At 41.2% G+C, this 15,280-nt stretch overlaps 1 protein-coding gene across 9 annotated transcripts in view; it reads right to left on the bottom strand.

Annotated features, from left to right (window-relative positions):
• The window catches only part of LOC109373985 (dystrophin-like), a 606,466-nt gene that overhangs the window by 97,902 nt on the left and 493,284 nt on the right, over nt 1-15,280 (bottom strand). For all 9 annotated transcript variants that reach the window (XM_019628250.1, XM_019628248.1, XM_019628247.1 and 6 more), the window contains one exon: nt 12,965-13,039. In XM_019628250.1, the coding sequence (XP_019483795.1) occupies nt 12,965-13,039 (75 nt within the window). The remainder of the gene's footprint in view (nt 1-12,964; nt 13,040-15,280) is intronic.

The following is a 15,280-nucleotide window of genomic DNA, read 5'->3' on the forward strand; positions in this document are numbered from 1 at the left end:
CTCACCATCTCTCTGCTACCTTACCATTAGGTGAACAAAGAATCAACTTCACGAAAATTTTCCATAAGCAAACTAAAGTCACTGCACAATCTATCCAGTTTTCAGACCTGAGGCTTGCCTATTTCTCCTTTCACTTTCAAATTGTATTTCACATTGTACTTTTCACATATCAACCTTGCCCAACATCAGCAAACTTCAAGCTTTACTCCCAAGTGGCATGAAGAGATGCTTTTTTTCTAATGCCAATTTATTAGCCAAATTGGAAACACAACAACACGCTTGTACAGCATCATATACATATAAACTCTGGTCTGAATTCTCCGTCTTTTGAGAAAAAAAAATCAATGGTGATTAAGCAAATTTCTCACGCATTTAGGGGCAAGAGGCAATACAATTATAAGGTAACTGCAGATAGACACTGGCTATCCCAGCAGTAAACAGCCTGCCCAGTACTAAACAGATGCAAATTTAAGGCTTTAATGTATTTGACTAATTACTGGTGACTAGTTCTAATTCAATGGTAAGGGGAAAAAACAGTGGTTAATACCCATGTAGGTTAATACCTATGTAGTGCATGTTTTCCTCTTTTAAAAAAGGAAAATGGTTCACTTTGGAAGTTTCCCTGGAAGCATGAAGGAGACCTGGTGGTGCAAACAGGAGAGTTTTTGTCTTTCATCCAGTGAGTACCCATTTCCCTAAAATGTCCTGGATGAGCCCTCATCCTATTGAAGCAAAGGCTGTGGGGGAGGGAAAAAATTTTCCTCTACCCTTTTGAGTTCTTCTGGCTGGTCTAAGAATTAAATTGATATGAGCCAGATTAACAGGAGGGGAAAAAATTAATTTCATACATATGGGGAATCCACATAAACATGAAAATTCCAAAGACAGTAAGGCAAAGTGAGGTATATATGTCATTCTGGACTAAGGAGGAGGAGAGAAAGGTCTGGAACTTCAAAGGGAAGTAAGGCAATTTACAGGAAAATGAAGAGGGTTAATGTTTACTAAGAGTATGTTTGCTAGGCCGTACAGAAACAGTGGGACGCAGAGAGGACTCTGATCAAATAAATGGGCCTTGCTAGGTTCCTCCCTGTCTACCACACCTAGCTCATATTAAACTATAGTTATCTATGATGATAGCTCCCTTCCTGGAGCAGATCCTCTATCTAAACTGTTTAAGGCAGTTAGGGGGAGGTCAAAGGTTCTTCCTGAGTCTTCTTTCAGTGCCTTGATTGTTTTCAGCTCAAAATATTCCACATGCCACAGTGACACATTTGGGGAGGGCAAATTTTACTACCCTAAAGGTTCCCACGCCTTTTGCTAAAAAATATGCCCAAGATAAAGAAATAATGTCTTTACATGGAAGCCAGGACTTTGTTTCAAGTGGCAGAAAGGAACATAACTTGATTTGAGAGGGAGACACGTAGGAAAAAGAATAAAGAATTTTAAAAAAATAACAATGCTGGGGCGGCCGGTTAGCTCAGGTGGTTAGAGTGCAGGCTCATAACATCAAGGTTGCCGGTTCGATTCCCACATGGGCCAACGAGCTGCGCCTTCTACACCTGGATTGAAGACAACAGCTTGACTTGGAGCTGATGGGTCCTGGAAAAACACACTGTTCCCCAATAACATTTCTTAAAAATAAAAAGATAAAAACAGAAAAATAACAATGCAAACAGACAGGAGAACATGAGGAGGAAAGACTGAGCAGGGACTGCCCTGGGAGACTGGAGAGAGGCACAAAGCCAAACGACTCAAACTTTGATTTTCTCGTCTGCTTGATTTCCTACATGGGCACATTTCCAGGTGCAGGTACTGAGTACATTTATAACAGAAACACAGCACAGCATTTCCATTAGCGGAAGAGAGGAATGGGTTTCTTCTAAATACCAATATTCCCAACATGTTTTTTTATATATTGAAGGAATCTATGGGGGATTTGAAATTTTTCTATTATTTTCTTTCTTGTTACTCTGTCTTAATCATTATAAATATTTTGCTTTATAGTTAAGGGTATGAGAACTAACAAGTGAAAATTTTTAGGCTCACTTCTGTACTAAGAATCTCATTTACCCATGTGATAGAAACAAAGAGACAACAAAATTGCATGAATTTGTTTTTATTTGGTCTACTCTTATCTCTGTACAGGTGAATGGGTAACACACAGAATAGAAAATTTGGAGTATAAATAGCTCCGGAGGGGAGCAAAGCAATTGCTCTAAAATAACAGGAGCAAAAGATGACAGTTAAGAGAGAAATGCTGTGCAGAGTACTGTTAAAACTGGATGTGGTTAAACACAAGCACGCTCCATCGCAGAAGATTAGAGAACACATTTCCCAGAACAAACATATCAAACAGAATTCCACTTTCATGGGACAATTTTTAAAAGACTTCTATTTAGGTATGCACAGCTGATACTACGGACTTGCAAAGAAGTGAAAAAAAATCAATAGGAACAATTTAATTGCCACACAGACATACACTTAACTGTTCAAAAGGGACATCTTAAAGAATACATTGAAAGTTTTTGATGAAACATTAAACATAATGATTAGCTGTTTCTAGAAGCCTCGATAAGCAACCAGCAGACAGAAGTTTGCGAAACTATCCTTTAACCTCAAGCTAGGAATTTCCATTTAGGGGAAAAATATATATCCTTTAGAGTATTCACTAGGACATACATTTTGAAACAATATAAAAACCAAAGTATGTTCTAATATACCCTCTCTTTCAAAAAGTATTTTTATAGTAGAGAATGCTATAGGTTTTGATGCCACTGAAGAATGGGGACCATTCAGTGGTCCTCCTAATGCATGAGGGCTGTGGGGGTGACAGAGGGTGGAGACAGGACACAAATGACTGGCTCTCCAGTATCCTCTTTGCTATGCTGGAAAAGCAAAAAATGGAGGGTGGGTGACTTAAGCACAGGATCCCCATTAATGGTTCCTGATGCTCTTGGTTGTGCCTAATCATCCTCTCGACATTCTAAGTTCAAATGCTAACTGTTCCTCTCTCCACATGTCACAAGCCAGGAGGTGAGGCAGGTTTTCTCTGTCTTTTACAGAACCATAGGCTTTGAGAGCTGGACAGCACCTTTAGAAGTGTTTGCAGTTGAGTAAACTGAGGCTAAAGATAAGAAGACTTGCTGTGGGTGTTAAGGCAAGACACCCGGACTCTCCAATTCCTCATGGGGGTACATACTGAAAAGCAGAAAGGGGGTAGCAGAAGGTGTCCTTACAGACTTTACTGAAAAAGAAAACCATTCCTCATTCCCTACTAGTGATAACAGTAGGAGAAAAAAAGAAGCACCAAAAAGGGCCGGCCGAGTGGCTCAGTTCGGTTAAGGGCATGAGCTCTGAGCAACAGGGTCACCGGTTTGATTCCCACATGGGCCAGTGAGCTGCGCCCGAGCTGAGCTGCTGCTGAGCTGCCAACAGGTGGCAGGATGGCTCAGCTGGTATGATCATGTGCTCTTAACAACAAGGTTGCTGGTTTGACTCCCACATGGTACCGTGGGCTATCCACCCACAACTAAGATTGAACACGGCACCTTGAGCTGAGCAGCCTCGAGCTGCCGATGCACGGCCGGATGGCGACTAGACTTGGAGCTGAGCTAGCTGCGCCCTCCACAACTAAGATTGAAGGACAACAACTTGGCTGTTCCCCTTCCCCAATTCCCCAATAAAATCTTAAAAAAAAAAAAGCACCAAAAAGTTGGTTAGAATATGTCCCATGGTGCCCATACCACATAACCCCAAGCTCATCCCATGGGTCAATGTGAATACTCTGTGTTAATATATAAACAATCCTGTAACCTATCAGTGCACACAGAGACAGAAGGGAGTTATGGTGGGATAACTGCTATGGGTTTGCTGACTTTTTTTTTTTTTGCCCAGGCAGCAGAAGGCACCTGGGAAAAGAGGAGGCTGTTGTCGACATCAGACCAACTCACTGTATAGGCAGCTTCCACATCAGGCGGAAGGATTTTCCAAGCAAATCTTTGCCCAACAAGAAAGTCAAGACACTTTGATGTAGTTATCTGTGCTGAGAGTCAATTCCAGAGACGCTGGAGTCGGCATGAGATGTTTTGCTTAAATAGCTACATAATGCAGAGCCTGGATCAAAGCAGTGAAAAGAAGTAACTTTTTGTGTTGTGTAGCCACGGGTTCTACTGTATGTTATCACTACTGTTTATTGCTAGCAATAACATTGGTCATTTTTACCTGGTCTCAGTGAGACCTGTGCAGGCCACTGGGTTTGGGACTGGCCACATAGGAAAAATACGCTCAGGTGACCAGCAGGCTATAAGAAACCCTAGCTAAGACTCCAATATGTGCTCCCTGTTTTCCAAAGTGGTGTGTGTGTTCCTGATCCAAGATGGAAAGTGCATCCTTTTGCGGCCTTTATAGAGAGAGGGTACTTGGAGTTTGAACCTGGCTTCTCTGGGCCCTATGCTGTGTGTGAGGCAGCCTGTGGTTGTGATGCTTATCCTTGTTTTAATGTTGTTTGCATACTGTAGCCTTTTCCTGCAATGAACTGTAGATTTGTAAGCACTGTCATTTAGGTTCTGTGAGTCCTCTTTAGCAATGGAGCCCTAATTGCTACCGCCAGTGCAATTCATGTCAAGAGAAATTGTTTAGAAGACCACCAACTCATTCTTGGCTAAAAATATGGGTAAGGCATTGTTTAAAAGGAAAAAAGGATGATTCTGATAAAAGGGATGAAAATGAACCACTGCTGGTTGCCAAGATACCTTTGGTTTGAATTAGCACAGTCTTCGAAATGGGTTATCGATAATACAACATTCTAGTGGCATCTGGAAATGACAGACCTGAACTTCAGGAGCTGAACAAAACGGATTAGAAGGGAACTGCAAACTCACGGCAGGTCTGCTAAAAATTCAATTCCTTGGTTACATCAGCAAAAGCTCAAATAAGTTCAGAATCTCCTTCCGTTGAGCTTCACCCTGTGGCCTGCAGGTGGAGTTCCAACCAAAGGAACCTGGGTAACGATCACTTTAGCTAAATGGGCTACACCTGTGAGACCAATTACAATTAACAAGAGCATTCAAGTGGGGGAATTTACAGGTGTTTCCTTCTTCATCACAATTTCCTTTTTTCAATGCTATACCCTAGTTGTCCCTGGGCTGTGGCTACTACTCAGTCTCAAAGGCTGGTAACATTCCGAAACCACATAGTATGGCTATTACTTGGAACAAACGTGCAAAAGTTCCACAGGGATTGAGGGAATAGGTTACTCCTTCCCCACACCCGGTCTAATTGGGGCTGAGTGTCACAAATGTTTTGTCACCTACAGGATAAGATTAGCCCCATTTTCCCAGACCGATCCAATCTGACCGCTGACCATTGGGAAGATACTGAAGGAGGAACCCTGGCATGTCTCATCTTGCTACCAGCTAAATATGGACTAGCCCACTGGCTGAACCCAAGGGACGTACTTCGTGTGTGTAGGGAAGCTTTGGATTAAAATTAATGGTAAGAAAGAAAGATTGTTGCCGAAGAGAAGAAGGCCACCAAATGGGTTAAAAAGGGGAAATTAACAGGGGCAGCTAGTTAGCTCAGGTGGTTAGAGCGCAGTGCTCATAACACCAAGGCTGCCGGTTCGATCCCTGCATTGGCCATGGAGCTGTGCCCTCCGCAACTAGATTGAAGACAACTACTTGACTTGGAGCTGATGGGTCCTGGAAAAACACACTGTTCCCCCAAGAAAATCCTTTTTTTTTTAAAAAAAAAGAAAGAAATCCTTTAAAAAGGGGAGGGGGGAGAATTAAGATAATGTTGGTGCCCAGAAAGAGGCTTCCACTCAGAGAATAATATGCTTGCTCCCTTAACTGGGACTCAGACGCATTTTTAAAGAGCTGAGAAATGAGCGGGACAATTAGCCAACCTATTGAACACACTGAATGAAGAGATGGGAGTTTTGACTATGACCATGAGTCTATGGAGTGACAGTAAAGTGGCTATGTCTTTTGGTTCTTGTTTCACAGGATATATCTGTTATTAAGGACCTGTGTTGGAAAGTGCTCTGTGGGAATATTTACACAGTCCTATCTGGAGACCGCCTATTTATAATAATCTGAATGCACATTGTATGGCCATATAATTGGGATGGTGAAGTTTTAAGAAAGGTTATTGGGTATATAGTAGAAGGTTTATCTGTCATAATATTAAGTGTAAAAATATAGCTATTTTCCCCGTTGTTACATGAGGAAAGCCACAAATGGGTGGAGGGACAATTTGGACACTTGGGTCACTGAGGAAGAATTAAGTTTAATTTGGTAGGCCTACTTCACTGGAATCGAAAAGCCAGATATTTGATGTAGATGGTTAGAGACATTTCTGTGGCATACCCAAACCAACGTCCATTTAGGAGTGACTACCAGTCATAGGATGTTAGCCTGGGAGATGGGAGACGCAACATTTTTGCATCTCAAATTTCTTTCCCAGTTACAGTAAAGATGTCAGTAAGCAATGGCAACAACACGTCTGGTGGACCAAAGAGCATAGGACCCCTTGAAATAAAAGAACCTTGGGAGAATTAGGAGCTGGGTGAGGAATATCTGGCCAGGTAGAATTTGCTTTGAAGGAGGAAAGATAAACTGATGGAAAAGACCTCCTAGTGCAAAGAGAACACTTCGAAGGCATCCAATTCCAGGAGGAAGGTTAAAGATGGCCGGCTTCCTAGAATGATGACTGGAAATGGGATCAAAGGTGACTTGGAGAACGGAAGCTATGAGGTACCCCTTACCAGCTTCAGCACCATGACTAAGGGCCAAGCATTCTTTTGTGCAACTCATGGGCACTGGGCAAATTTTGAACAGGACTCCAGGGTTTCTCCGGGGAGAGCACTGTGTCCTGTTATAGGCCCCCCTCTCTTACCTGTCAAACCAAGTAACCTTAGAGAAATTAGTTTGGCTCTGTCCTCAAGATGTTTTTGAATTCGGAAATAACAAAAGAGACCTGTGTCTAACCTATGTGAAAAATAACGGAGTATGTGGGGAAAGTAGGTTTTTGTGGGGGAGGGACAAAATAACTGCACTGGCCTCTCAGGCCCCTTGCTGTGAGGCAGTCTGTGGCTGGGAATGCATATCCTGACTTTAATGCTGTTACCTTATTGTAGCCTTTTCCTGCAAGAGACTGTATTTGTAAGCAGCCATGTTATCATGACTCGTGCGAGTCTTCTTTAGCGACTCAACCCTGTCTAATGCCACCTTAGTGCACTCTCAAAGGTGAGGTGCATTTACCAAGAAGGGAGCACATTTTTCACTTGGTTTGTGCTGGTGAGGGCGTACCTTTATTCAGACAACTCCAGGCTACACAAAATCTCTCTACTGTGTGATTTAGTTGCTGAACAGAAGCAAATTGTGCTGTTTCTTGTTTGCAGAGTATTTGTCACATTTATCAACTGCAGTATATTTAGCCCTATGGTTTGGGCTCTCGCCAACCCACCACAGTCTAATAAACTAAATACATGTGCCTTAAGTGCATTTTTATTTCTGCTCTTAGAAGCTGCCTATATTTTTAATTTCAGAAGCCACAGACGTATAGGATGCCATCAGAACTACAGAAGGACAAAGATAAAGCTTAGATTATCTTCTTCATAACTTTCCATGCGTTATCAGCCATATGAACCAGTTTATAAATCCTCCTTACCAAGATTTTCTCTTTGTCTCTGCTTTTCTGTCGAGTTTAATTTTCATTCACAATGCTTGGAAAAGCAGTATGGAGTCATGCAACATTAAACCGCTTACAAACTGGGGACATTATAGGCCAATGGTGATATTCTCGACTTAAATAGCAAATTCTCTATAGTGGATAAAATTGTGTTATTCGAGTTTCTGCAATCCTGACGCTTTGATGTGAAGTGAAAAAATTAGACCGAGTGCTTGATGGCGGTAGCACTGCATATTTTCTAAGGCATCTGTAATTCAAACTCTTTACTGGCATCAGGAAATCATTGAGATAACATCGTTAATTTTCATTAAAGTAAGAGTTAGTAGAAGCGACCTTAGGTTGGAAAATCCAGCCAGGACAAGTTTTTTTTTTTTTTGCCTGCACCACAGACAAAAGCTCTTTATCATGGACTGTGCAGGCAGAGCAATGACAAAAAGGCTAGAAGATAAACCTAAGCAAATACAAAATTAAGAGGAAATTCTTAACTCAACCACTGAACAGTTAGTTAAGTAATGTGACCACACATGTTTTCAATAATAAAAGGCTTGGTGAACTCTTCATTCTATATTCATAGGACACATGGAACCCTCCCTACCATTCTTGAGAATCCAGTACTCAATTTAGATAAATACGCCCTCATTTTTGCTATACCTAAATCTTTTTCAAATATTAGAAAAGTCATTCTCAGAAAAGAAATGCTGAGAATTTCAAATCTGTTTAAATGTGAAAATTCTACATTCGACATTCAGAGCTTAACTGTATTATAAGGTTAGAACCTGAAATGGTCCAAATTTTTAATAATATCACATACTCCTGTTTCCCCAATACTTATTGGACATTTTCACAGAAATTGAAATGACAATGAGACACATATGTGAATAAAATTATTTTCTTAACAGAATTGAATAATGCCTGAATCCAAGGTCATAAAGAACATTACAGAAAGGGACAGTCATTGTAAGGTTTTCCCATCTACTGCTGATGATTTCTTTTGAACTTTTAAGATCTCCTAGGAATACACTATTTACAATATCACTTTACAGCAACCAGTTCCTAATTACCCCTTTCACAACGGAAAGCAGTATCTCTAGGGTGGGACAGGGATAGAAGAAGAAAAAGAGGCAGAAGACTTTCTCCATCCAGCCCTGACTCGCGCCCCACCCCAAACTGCCTCTTTTCAGCTCTGGTACATGAACAGGTCCCTAAGGAAATCCTGAGCCTGGGGAGCCCTTTAAAAACCATTTAAACTTGGCAGCTATATAGCTGAAAAATGATAGCTTCAGACTATAAGCTATAAGGAAACGAAAACCTACATTTACTTTCAGCCTTGCATCCATTCCGTGAAAAGATATTAAACTGCGCTCTGTGCCAGAGTTTGTGCAGAGCCTTGGAGAGCCCAAGATGAAGAGGAAAAACCTACTTCTCTCTTTCCGAATGCAGAAAAGCCTTGGAGTGCGACTAACTTGGTTTGCGAGTGTTCCGCAAGACGAGCAAGCGTGTCTAATACATTTTAACGCGGTCAACGAGCGACGTCTCTTGCAATACAGTAGTTTGTTTCCAGAACGAATTATGCTGGCAAACCAAGGTATTACTGTAATTCCACATCACGTCTTCTCCATTTCCATTTTTTAAAATCCACATGCCAGGGACCCTCCCTGACCATCTGATTTCAAGCTTCTGCAACGCCCTGGTCAGGCCCCTTGGTTCCTAAAGACTTGGCAGCCAGAGTTCCGGATCCTTCTCTCTTCCCCAGGCCTGGCCCCAATTCTGGATGATTTCAGCACTGGCATAGATGACTCATGCATCGCATCGCTCTGGTCTCTCCATTCCTTAGCTTCCTAGTTCTTCTCCGCGGAGACTCCCAACTGCTCCACGTCTGCCGCCCACTCAAATGGTCATATCCTAGGCCCCATCACCTGGAACTGTTCCACTTCTGAAATAACGTTTAGCTCCATGACTCTCTCATCACGGCTTCCTGGCCATCCAGTTACTTCTGCACTCACTCATCTTCCACCTTCCTGAGCAGTGCGACTCGTCTTCATCCCTCTACCTCCTAATGACCAGCTTCCACCTGAAGTCATAGCTTCTCCTACCCAGCAGACTTGACAGGCATCACTTTAACCACCTACTCACTCTTTTGCTGAAATGCTCACCTCTTCTCTTGCCCAAGTGTCCTCTGCCCACCCTGGGGCAGAACCATCGGGCTCCTGGCTGCTGAGTGTGCCTGAAGCAATACCGCGCCCCTGCAGACTGGGGCTGCTGTAAGACACTCAGCCAGCTCCCGGCTCCATAATGCCCGCTTCTCAAATTAGCCCTCTCTCTTATTCTCCACAAAGGTAAGCCCAACCTCAGCTTCATCACCTTCTGCTGTTAACTGCAGCACACACAGGAACGCTCCACACAGAAAACAGAAACCTCTACACCAGCGGTTCTCAACCTTCTTAATGCCGCGACCCCTTCATACAGCTCCTCATGTTGTGGTGACCCCCAACCATAAAATTATTTTCGTTGCTACTCTAGAACTGTAATTTTGCTACTGTTATGAATCATAATGTAAATATCTTTTTGTTTTCCAATGGTCTTAGGCGACCCCTGTGAAAGGGTCGTTCGACCCCCAAAGGGGTCGCGACTCACAGGTTGAGAACCGCTGCTACACCAACATTCCCCCCCTTCCCCTTTCCTGCCACCTGGTCTCCTTAATCACCTGGCACTGCACAGATGCTTTCCTCAGCACCACTCATTACAGTGGAAGAGATGCTCCTTCCTTCTCTTGGACTCTGGATTACCTGCCCCTATTTTCTGAGAACTCACTTTTTAATCTTTTTTTTTTAGGAGGGCGCAGCTCACAGTGGCCCATGTGGGGATCGAACCGGCAACCTTGGTGTTATCAGCACCACGCTCTAACCAACTGAGCTAACCGGCCACCCTGAGAACTCATATTTTTTTACTAGTGCCTCAGGAGCCAAACATTTCAATCGTGTCCTCTTTTCTTCTCATAGTCCTTTCAATAGAGTCAAGTGTCTCTCAACTTCTATGCATGTGCACTTCATTAACTCCTCAGCCCCTTTAGGCCAACTCCCATCACTCTTCCGTCCCCTTCACAACTAAATTTTTCCAAGAAATGTCCAGAACCAACCATCTTTACATCCCCGTTTTCTGTTTACTTTTAGGCCCACTTCACCACCGCCACGCGCCTCTAAAATCTCACCCAAGTTACTAAGGACCTCCTTCGTTGCTAAATCCAATCGATTTTCACCAACTGCATCCTGACCCCCCAGCATCATTCAGCCCTGGTGGCAGGCCCCTTCTTTCTTCTCATGAAGTCCATGGTACTTAACCTCTTTGGGTTTTCCTTCTGCCCCTCTGCCTATTCCTTTGAAGTCCCCTCTGTACATTGTCTGTCCTCTGTCCTATACTCTTTTCTTACTCTACACTTTTTCTGAGCATCTTACATGCTAATGAATCCTAAATATTGCTCCTGTATTTCTCCTGAGTGCCCAAGCTTTATGTCCAACTCTACGGGGCGAGTCCACCATTCACCCCATCTGAGCACCTAAGTATCTTCCTCAATTCCCCCTCACTCATCACATTTACTTCACCACTAAGGCCTATCAATTCCAACTGGTAAGTATTTCTCAATTCTCCCCACTTATCTCCATTCCTACTTTGCCAATTCAGGCCACCATGTTGCTGGATTAGATTGCTGCGACTTCTCAACAAGTCTCTCTCCTATCAGCTGCACACTTCCCCTGACCCCCAATCTACGCTCTGTTCCACAGCCAGAGTGATCTTTTGAAATGAAAATCCTGGGGGTGACCGGTTAGCTCAGTTGGTTAGAGCGTTGTGCTGATAACACCATGATTGTCGGTTCGATCCCCGCATGAGCCACTGTGAGCTGAGCCCTCCTTAAAAGAGTCAACTAGGCCATCGTAGCATGAAAGCAATATGTAACCAATGACCATGGCTGTTCCCAATTAAAAAAAATTTTTTTTAATAAAAATAAAATAAACGAAAATCCCACTGTGTCATCCCCTTGTGTAGCTCCCCACTGACCTCTAAAATTCTTTAACATAAGTTTAAAAAAGCCTTTCACAGTCGGCCTCCTGCTCTTCTCTCCAGCCAAATAGTTCACCATAGCCCCTCCTGGAATTCTGTGCTTCAGCCATGCGGAAGTATTTTCAGTTCCTGGATGAATCTCTGGACTCCACGTCTCAGCACATGCTATCCCTTCTGACTAGAACATTCTTCTTAGAGTGAGCTCTCTTTAACCCTTCTGGACTTACGTAGCTTACATATCACCTCTTCAAGCAAATCTTTGAAACTCACCTCCCCCTGCACAACTAGCTCTTGTCATAGTACCCCCCTCTCTTCCACTGTCACATAATTAAATACATGACTTTGAAACAGGCTCTTCACTTTTCCTCAGAGTGCCCATAAAGCTTGGTATTAGAGACAATATCACTTTATTTTTGTTTAATAGTTTGTAGATGTTCTTGAAGATCTTATATACATACATTCACCTATGTCTCCTTCTTATGGACACCCTGTATATCCCTCATTAGACTGTAAGCTGCATCAGGGTATGAATGGTCATGGCCATGGTCATGTACATGGACACTCAATATTATAATAGGTAACTTTATTGGTAACAGATGTAAACTATATAAACTATCGGATGAAAAGACAGAGCTATTATGACACTTCAGGATTTTTCCACTGATGTATGGTAATTAGCAAAAGCAGAAAAACAATCTTGTCATCTTGTTTCTACGACAGCATTTATCTGAACATTATTAGGACTCAAAGCTAAAAAAACAACTAAGTATGTGAACTCTGGTTTGGATAAGGCAATCTAATACTAATACTTGCAATACTAAATACGTTTTGTAAGAAGAAGAAGAAGAAATAAAGGTAGAATAGGGGGAGATAATTCAAGGTTCATAAAGATAAATCTGGATGCCAATGCCATTAGTTGGAAAATAAAATCATCAATATCTTAGTGATTCAATATCAGTAGCTGACGAACGGTGACAGGAATGATTTTGAAAAATATAACAAAATAGTCTAGGAGCACGCTAGGCCAAAGATACCTTTAAAAAATGAATTGTAAATAAATAAATAAATAAATAAATAAAAAATAAACACTGAATTCTATGTTACAAATGGACTTTTGACAGCTATGTCTCCCCTCTCCAAATGAAAACACCCCTGACCCACTTGTTTCAAAGCAAAGAGTAACTATCAAGTATTTCAAAAACTGGTTAATACTCACAGCAAAGGGCCTTCTGCAGTCTTCGAAGTTTCATGGCAGTCCTATAAGCTGAGAACCTGACATTATTCAGGTCAGCTGAAGACAAAAGGGGGGGAACAAAGATCATTTGTTATTTCATCAGAAAGCACAGGCAAAAAGTCACAAGGATTTGCCAACAACTACTACAACAACAACAGGCTACGAAAAACAGGCTAGGAAAAAAAAGTCTCTTACATGTGCCCCAAGTTTTGGGAGGTAAAATTCTGTCAATGTGGGCAAGATAATAATTTAAAACACATCTTTTTGCTCTTTGACAATCAGGAAAGCTAAGTTCTATGAAGGACTTCAGTGGCATAGCCTGCAGGGAATTCAGGTGGTCTTTGTTCCCAAGAAGGAAAAGCACAAGTATCTTTTTACCAGCTGTAACCTTGGTTCTACTGTGATGAATCTTTACTACACAAGATTAGAGAATAAGGGATATAGTAAAGAAATGGCTATTAGAACTTAGCAAACATCAAGTGGCAATATCACATTTTTTTCTGATTATAAAAGTTAAATAGGATCACTGTGGAAAACTTAGAAATTAAAGGAAAATATAAAATCAAGTAAACAAATCATCCATAATCCCATTACCCAAAGATATGTACTTAACATTTTGAGTATTTCTTACCCAATGTGTGTGAGATGTATTTTTTTTTATTTTTCTTTTTTTAAAATTTTTAACTAAAGTTTACTGGGGTTACAACTGTTAGCAAAGTCACATAGGCTTTCAAGTGTACAATTCTGTAACACATCATCTATATATCACATTGTGTGTTCACCACCCAGTCAGTTCTCCTCCCATCACCATATATTTGACCCCTTTTACCCTCATCTACTACCTTCCTCCCCCCCTTACCCTCTGGTAACCACTAAACTATTGTCTGTCTCTATGAGTTTTGTTTCTTCATTTGTTTTTCTTGTTGTTTTTGGTTTTATATACCACATATCAGTGAAATCATATGGTTGTGAGATGTATTTTTAAATATAATTAGGACTAAAATAAACATTTAGTTTATATTCTAAGGTACAATCATTCTAATATTCAGCACAGATTAACTACTCAACAATTTCTGCTACTGTAGTTTCTACAGTAACCTGTCTGCATATCAAGCTTCAACTCACTTTACCTAGCAGGAAGCTCTATTTAGATGATGTCCTTCCTCAAGTTTGTACAAGCCTTGATATACCCTGGGCTATATTTCTTTTCTAGAGTTTCTGTGTATTTATGTTTCAGGAACCCAGCTCCAAAAAGCTCCTTGGGAACAAGTACCCTGTCTCCTACTTCTGTCGTATTTCCTAGTGCCTTAATATATGACTGCTCTCTGAAAAAGCAGGCCTCATACAGCTAGGGGACTGACTGATGAACAGACTCAATGACTAAATGAACAAAAGGATGAAAGAAAGAAAAAAACATGACTAACTGCAATAATCAAATGGTTCCCAGAAAACCAATTCTGATTGGGGGTTAGGAAAGGGAAATAATTTAATTCATATCCAAGTCACTTGAGTCAACATTATTAGCTTTATGGCCTTTGCAGAGACCAAATATAAAAACCTGAATTGAAATTAGGGGGAAGAAAAACAATGTCTGTAATTTACTTTAAAATATTCAGCATAAAAATAAAAATACTGACAATGCTAAATGTTGGCAAGGATGTGGAGCAACTGGAACTCTCCACATGCTGGTGGGAACAGAAAGCAGTACAGCTACTTTGGAAAACGAGTTTAGCAATGTCTTATGAAATTAAACATACAGCTGTCTTCTGACCCAAACAGACTACTCCTAGATATTTACCCCAAAGAAATAAAAACATGCCCACAAAACAATGAGTACATGAATGTGCACAGTAGCTTTATCTATAATAGCCCCAAACTGGAAACAAACCAATAGGAGAATGCATAAACAGATAGTGGAAGAGGTATACAATGGATACTAATCTGCAGTAAAACAGAACTAAGTACTGATAATGCAACAATGTGAACTGATCCAAAAAAAGTTAATACTGGGTAAAAGAAGCCAGACACAAAGAGTAAATACTGTTTGATTCCATTCATGTAAGATTCTAAAACAGGTAAATCTCACCTACATGACAGAAGGCAAATAGATGGTAGCCTGGGGTGGGCTAGTGGTAGGTAACTGACTACAAAGAACACAAGGGTATTTTTTAGGTGATTGAAATGTGACATGTCTTGATTGGAGTGGAGGTTACACGAGTATATGTATACATTTGTCAAAACTCACCCTGTACACTTAAAAATGGGTGCATTTTATTGTGTTTAAATTATGCCTTAATA

This window comes from Hipposideros armiger, unplaced genomic scaffold, assembly GCF_001890085.2.
Source record: "Hipposideros armiger isolate ML-2016 unplaced genomic scaffold, ASM189008v1 scaffold_768, whole genome shotgun sequence".
Classification (NCBI taxonomy): domain Eukaryota; kingdom Metazoa; phylum Chordata; class Mammalia; order Chiroptera; family Hipposideridae; genus Hipposideros; species Hipposideros armiger.